Raw genomic sequence first — 6,693 nt, 5'->3', positions numbered from 1 at the left:
TGTGCCAGCGCCTCAGCACCCTCACAGAGAAGAACTTCATCAGCCATGTACAGAGGGTTGTATCGACCCAGGACCCCCATAACTAGCTAAAGCAAGATAAAGCTTAAGTTACATCATCAGATGTAACCCCATCTTCTGTGCTGACTCACCATGCCCAGAGGTCCTTAATGGGGAGCACTGCTGGGAGCCATGGGTCACCCCACTGAGCCCAGCCCTTGGCTGAACTCTGTTTGCCCTTGGCAGGAGATCACAAATCATGCCAGAATGAGGAGGTTTGGGTTGGGAGTCCCACGGGCCACCCTCCTCCTCCCCAGCAGGACCACACATCTGGGTGCACACTAGGGACACCCAGGAGCCCCTACATTAGAAGCTGTGGGAAAGCTGAACCCGCTGGGCTGCAGCCACCCAAAACTTGTTTACCCTGGCGCTGGCATGGCAGCACTAGCTCGAGAGGGCTCAAAGTCTGCTCCCACCCTGTTTATACCCACTCCGGTTTCAAGCTGCTGAAGCCCCACAGGAGAAGGTTGGAGAGGAGAAGAGAGGTGTCACCTCTCGGTGTCCCTGGCAGAGCTTGGTGGACACCCTGGACCAGAGGACATGGCCAGCAGCACCACATCCCACTGGCAGCCCAGAGAGGGGACACCATCCTCCACATACCATGGCAACTCCTGTCCTGTTTAGGACCCTCATACTGGGTCACATTCCTGGAGGAATCTCTGGCACCTCCGCCTGGTGGCCAAAGGGCTGGGAGGGCAGCAAGGCAGTGCACGGGGTGTTCCCAAATCTGGGCCAGAAGCAGCAGGCAGGAGATTTATTAATAGCATCCAGAGGAGCTTTGGGTTGTTTATCTATCCTGCAGCAAACTTGGTTTTACCGCATTAATCCCCATCTGGAAGTAATTCAGAGGAATCCTACAGCCCAGCCCAGCCCAGCCCCAGAGCAGGGCACAGAACTGCAGCCACATGGACCTGCAGCAACAGCTCATCCTACCCGCAGCTGTGGGCTATATGGAAACCGTAATTTTTAGGGAGCCCTGTCCCAAAACACTCTTCTTCCCCAGGGGATGCATTGCCTGTGGCCACCTGGAATCAGGTGGGAATGGCAAAATTCATTTGGGGGAGGGGAAATAGAGTATTTGTGGTCAGAGACCCCAAGAGCTGCAAACCCACCTCAGCACCTCACTGTCACCCCACTGCATGCTCCATGGCACATGGCAGGAGAGATGTCCCCAGTGTCCTACATGCAGGCAGGGACACCAGCCAAGTGCAAGACTGGTTCTGGCTGTGCCTAGCCCCACTCCTGTCTCCTGTTTTGCAGACAGTGGCTGCAGCAACTGCAGGCTGGTGACACTTTGAGGTCCTGCCCCCCAGCACTGACAACATTGTCCCTTCACACATGCCACCAGTGCTCGTCAGTGCCCCTTCCTCTGGACCCAGCATTCACAGGGAAAGCCCAGGTCCCTGTCCCCAGCCAGGGCTGCGCCCGCCAGTGCCCTGTTCCCCACTGGGGTTCAGGATTCCACACAGAACAGGGCAGCCTGGCCCCAGGGCAGCTCCAGGAGAGGCTGCTCTGAGCACTCGCTCTGCAAGGGCAGTCTGGGTGGCCTGTGCTGACTGCTCTGGTAAAGGGATGTAAATCAGGATGCCAAGACTGTTCCCACAACGAAGTGATGGAGGGGCAGATAAACTCCTTCAGACACTGGCAGGGAGCAGCAGAGACATGTACAGAGGCACACAGCAAGGGCCAAGCTTTATAGTTCTGGTGCTGGGAGATGCAGTGGAGCAGGAGTGGGAACACAGAAGCAACGACCTGGGTCCAGGGACAGGGAACTATGGGTCTTGGTCACTCTCCACTGTTGGAAAGCTGGGACCCAAGGTGGGGCTGAGCACAGGGTCCTTCTGGCACCTTTGTACAGAGCTGTGCCTGGGATGGGTCCTTCCCAGACAGTTCCCAACATCCACCATTGAGTATCTGGGGGAGAAATGAAAATTGAGAGGAAGATGCTAAGACTCTGTGTTAGCTTTTCTCGTGCCCTTAAAGGCTTTAGTTTATCGCATGTTTCCATGTGACTAAAGACCTGAGGCAGGCTTGAACCACACCACACTTCTGCTGTTCCCCCAGACACCTCTGGCCTGGAACATCCCTGGTGCTCCTGCTTCCATGGCTGGAGCTGCCCAGGCTGGGCTCTGCTGGGAACAGCTCAGCTCAGACTCCTTATGGCAGGTGACACCAAGTGGTAGAACTGTGCATGGGTGTTGTACATGGGGTGGGTGCTGTGCAGGGGATGGGTGCTGTGCATGCGGTGGGTGCTGCACATGGGGTGGGTGCTGTGCACGGGATGCTGCACAGGGTATGAGTGCTGGACTCCTCTGGCCGCAGCCCTGGCACCCAGTGCAGAGAACCACCAAGCACCAGGACTGCCCAGGGGACATGGGATCACTGCTGGCACCAGGGAGTTCAGGCTTGGGTCCCCTGCTGAGCCCCAGGGGGCACCCGTGGTGCCTGGTGCTGGGATATTGGAAGAGTTTGTAAACCACATGAAAAGTGGATGCGGGAAATGGGCCCTGCAGAAGGACCAGAGAGCTGCCCAGGTAGTGCCAGGCCCTACCTAAGAACCATGTTGGTATCACCCTGGTGAACCCCAGTCCTCCACATCTGGCCTCTGTTAAACCCACACCCAGATGTTTGGGGTCTCATCCTTGCACCTACTCTTTGGGGTCAGGCAGGGAAAGCCTTGCTGGCAGCAAAGGCATGGCCTGGAGAAACAGCAAAGGGGCTGGAGCAGGGGGTTTGCGTGGATGTGAGGCAGGGAGGTGGGAGAGGAAAACCAAACCTGGCATGAGCCACAGAGCACAAGAGCAATCAGGAGCTCCTGTGGGCTCTGCTTTCCTCCCATACTGGAGCGAAGCAGGTGGTGGACAGATAAATCCAAAGAGCTGGAGCAATGTGTTGTAGTCTCCTGACAATCCTGTCATACTCGATTTCAACTGTCCAGCTACCCCAATGCCCAAATTCCTCATGCAAGTGGCCAACAGAGCAACTTACAGGAAAGCAACCTGCTGGGCAGATCACTGCTCCCCATCCCACCCCAACATCGCAGGGCTTGCCCCAGCCTTGCCCCAGGTTTACGAACAAGTATGATCAAGACATTGGCCAGCAGGGCCAATGGAGCATGGTTTAATGGGTGTGAAGCTTTCATGGTGTTGGATATGGACCCAGAGTATCACTGTGTCACCTCCCATGTCCCCAGGGGTGCTTGGTGGAGGTGTCCCTGTTGAAGAGACACGTGCATGGAGAAGCCAGGGATGAGCAAGCCCTAGGCCAGGGACCAGGGACCATCCGTGAAAGGTGGGTCAGGCTTCTGAGTGGGCAGGATGAGGAAGTGAGGGCATCCTCATCCACCCTGTTGCACCCTAAATCCCAGAAGGATGGACACCAGCAGGATGGGCAGCAAGCCCTGAGCAAGCTGAAGCCCTTCCCAGACTGTCAGCACAGCCATGCTACTCCTGTCCACACATGGGCAGTGGGGTCCCCAGCAATGGTCCCAAACTGCAACCCAGCAGCCCCCTCCTTGTGCTCAGCTCTCAAAGGCTGCCGTCACCCCGCAGCACGAGCATGGCCGGGAGCAGCCGCAGCGCGGACCGCAGCCACGCCGGGGGAACGGCGCTGGAGGCACCACATCTTGGCACAGCCCCACTGGCTGCTGTGTCACCACCTTCTCCTTGCACAAGCCCTTGGTGGTCAAGTTGCGATGGGACTGGCCGGGCACCTGGGGATGCTCCTTGTCAGCCTTGACAGCAAGGAAGGTGGCCAGGTCGAGGTCGAGCATGGTGACGCCGCCACGCGGTGTGGGTGTGTTTTGGCGGCACTGCGGGCAGGGGATCCAGCGCTGCTCGTTGGCCACGGCATCCAGGCGCTTCAGGCAGGCCTGACAGAAGGTATGGCCGCAGTAGAGCCGGCGCGGCAGCCGCATGCCCAGGTCATAGGAGGAGTAGCAGATAATGCACTCGATGCGTTGGCTGCCCCGGCTCGGGGTGCGCAAGTGGACCCCCATGCACGGCCCCGGGCTGCCGCTGGCCTCGGACATGCTGGGGACAAGAGGGTGAGAGGAGCTGTCAGCCTCACAGCCAAGGAGTCCCATGGCATGTGCATCTGATAAGGGAGAGATGGGAACCAGCCCCCTCTGGTGGTGGGGTCCCAGGGACATCAGGGTCCTGCATCCCTGCCTGCTGCCTGCATGCCCCATGGCCAGCCCTGCCTCAAAGAGCAGCACCAAGGCCCAGTTCTGGGCTCCTCAGTACAAGAAAGATAACAAGCTACTGGGAAAGGTCACAAGGATGCTCAGGGGTCTGGAGCATCTCTCTTATGAAGAGAGATTGCAGGAGCTGGGCCTGGTTAGTCTACAGAAGAGCAGCCTGAGAGGGGACAAGGACCTACTGGACAGAGTCCAGCAGAGGGCCATAAAGATGATCAGGGGTCTAGAGCATCTCTGATGAGGAGAGATTGTGGAACCTGGGCGTTTTGAGTCTAGAGAAGACAAGACTGAGAGAGGGATTTCATTAATGCATATACACATCTAAAAGGCAGGTACCAAGAGGATAGTGTCAGACTCTTTTCAGTGGTGCCCAGTGACAGGATGAGGAGCAGTGGCCATAAACTAACGCACAAGTTTCACCTCAACATGAGGAAGAAGTTCCTTATGCTGACAGTGGCAGAGCCCTGGAACAGGTTGCCCAGGGGGGTTATGGAGTCTCTCTCTCTGGAAACATCCCAAACCCATCATGCACATACTCCTCTGTGACCTGCTCTGGTCTGGCTTTGGCAGGGGTTGCACTGGATGATCTCCAGAGGTCCCTTCAACCCCAACAATTCTGGAATTCTGTGACCTTGCCACTACAGTGGGTTCTCCCTGCATCCATGGGGGATATGTTAACCCTGTGCCATGTGCATCCGGGGCTGAGAGCTCTGCCAGCTCTGCCATCCCAAAAGGAATAAGGGCTGGACAGACCTCAGCAGCCTGCTCAGGTGAATGTGAGGTGGGCAGGAGTGGGTTTGACTGCATGGACCAGAAAGCAGTGCTCAGAGGACCAAGGCAGTGCCACAGCCCTGCTCCTTACCAGCCCTGGGCCATGCCAGGCCACCATGGCATCACTGCCAGCATCATAGGATGAGCATGCCAGAGGAGTTGAGGGGTCCAGCCTCATCTCAGGTGGAATCTGGTAGCCACCATCATTTGAAAACCTCTCCCAGAAGCTACCAAGACCCTGCTCCCTCTCTATGAGTGACCTCAAGCCTTTTGGTGTCCATGGGTACACTCCTCCACCCTATTCCCCCATTCCTACCTGTCCTGAGATGCTCCCTCAGGGCCTCAGGGGAGGTAGCAGAAGAGCTGCAATGTCCCAGGGGGCTGTGGCAGTTCCATGGGGAGCATTGGGAGCCCAAGACACCAGCAGCTCCCAGTCAGGTCCCGGCGGCTGCTGGTGGCTGTGGCAGTGGGAAGGGGCTCACCTTTCAGGGACAGGCACGCTATCGGATCTGGGAGATTGGGTTACAAGCACCCGGAGAGCACAGCCTCGGAAATCCAAGCCCCAGGAGGGGTCATTAACCACTCGTCTCTGCTTCATAAGCAGAAGGAACCGATCCCATGAGGCCAAGGAGCTGCACCACGAGTGGAGAACACTTGGACATTGCTCTACCTGGGCAGCAGCATTGGAGTCTCCCACAGCCTTGGATACCCGCCATGAACAAGAACATCTGGGAAGATGTTGGCCAATGGAGACACCCCATCGCACTGAACCCCACTCATCCATCTCCAGGTGATCTGGGCTTTGGTGGGGCGGGAGGCACAGTGAGACCCCCAGCGGGCAGGGGCTGGGGCTGGTGCAGGAACAAGATTCCTCCATGGTCTGGGTGGGCAGCACCCATGTGTGGGGTGATGCTCCTCATCCAGTGCTGGGGGTGATGCATCCGTGACCTGCCTTTGGTCCAGCAGCAGCGCTGCAGCCTCTGCACCGAGCAGGGGATGATTTCAAACATGGAGTGTGGCAGGGGGACAGATCCTGAAGGAGAAAAGCACATCCTGGAGCCAGGGCAGGGCTGCCAGACACCCGGCAGCATTTCTGCGTTAGGAGCAGGACCTGCCGCAGGCAGCAACGCAGGCAGAGACACAGGCAGTGCTCTCCTGTGCTGCCTGCTTACCAAACATCTCCCCAGCTCTCGGTCCTATGTGTCCCCAGGCACAGAGAAGGCACCCCATGGCAGGGCTTTGCCTTCCCCTTACCGTGCTGGCAGCAAGCAAGGGTCCCTGGCTGTGCCAGGGACCCCAGTGACCAAGGTGGGGCAAGGGCAATGTGCCCTGGGCAGATCAGGACCCAGCTTTGCCCTGGCATCTCTAGGTACCACCAGGATGGCTGGCAGCACCCTGGGAGCTGGCAGTGCTGGAGCCCGGATGAGCAGAATGCTCCTTCCAAGGCCATGTGCCCAGGGAATTGCAGGCAGCTGGGTGCCTGGGGATGTCCAGGCACGTCCCAAAGCTAGCAAGAGTCACTCTCCCACCCAAAGCACAGTGGTGGCATTGCTCATCTGTGACAGGGTGAGCTACAGAGACTGTGTCAGTCCCTTTGGGCAATAAGAGCCTATATAGGTGAGAGGGATAGGCTTGGCTCCCTGCCCAGCTGAGGTACACCCCGGCCC

At 57.9% G+C, this 6,693-nt stretch overlaps 2 protein-coding genes across 2 annotated transcripts in view; both read right to left on the bottom strand.

Moving 5' to 3' along the window:
* The window catches only part of LRRC26 (leucine rich repeat containing 26), a 4,910-nt gene extending 2,291 nt beyond the window's left edge, over positions 1-2,619 (bottom strand). Inside the window, exon 1 of the mRNA XM_010022370.1 lies at positions 2,609-2,619. Within this exon, the coding sequence (XP_010020672.1) occupies positions 2,609-2,619 (11 nt within the window). The remainder of the gene's footprint in view (positions 1-2,608) is intronic.
* Positions 2,620-3,577: 958 nt separating this feature from the next.
* LOC104411839 (RING finger protein 224-like) lies at positions 3,578-4,087 on the bottom strand. The gene has a single exon (XM_010022369.1). The coding sequence runs from the start codon at positions 4,085-4,087 to the stop codon at positions 3,578-3,580; it is 510 nt and encodes a 169-aa protein (XP_010020671.1).
* Positions 4,088-6,693: the final 2,606 nt, after the last annotated feature.

Source organism: Nestor notabilis, unplaced genomic scaffold, assembly GCF_000696875.1.
Source record: "Nestor notabilis isolate BGI_N333 unplaced genomic scaffold, ASM69687v1 scaffold17289, whole genome shotgun sequence".
NCBI classification, from domain to species: Eukaryota; Metazoa; Chordata; class Aves; order Psittaciformes; family Psittacidae; genus Nestor; species Nestor notabilis.
The sequence above is the reverse complement of the archived record's forward strand: the minus strand, read 5'-3'. Positions and strand labels throughout refer to the sequence as shown.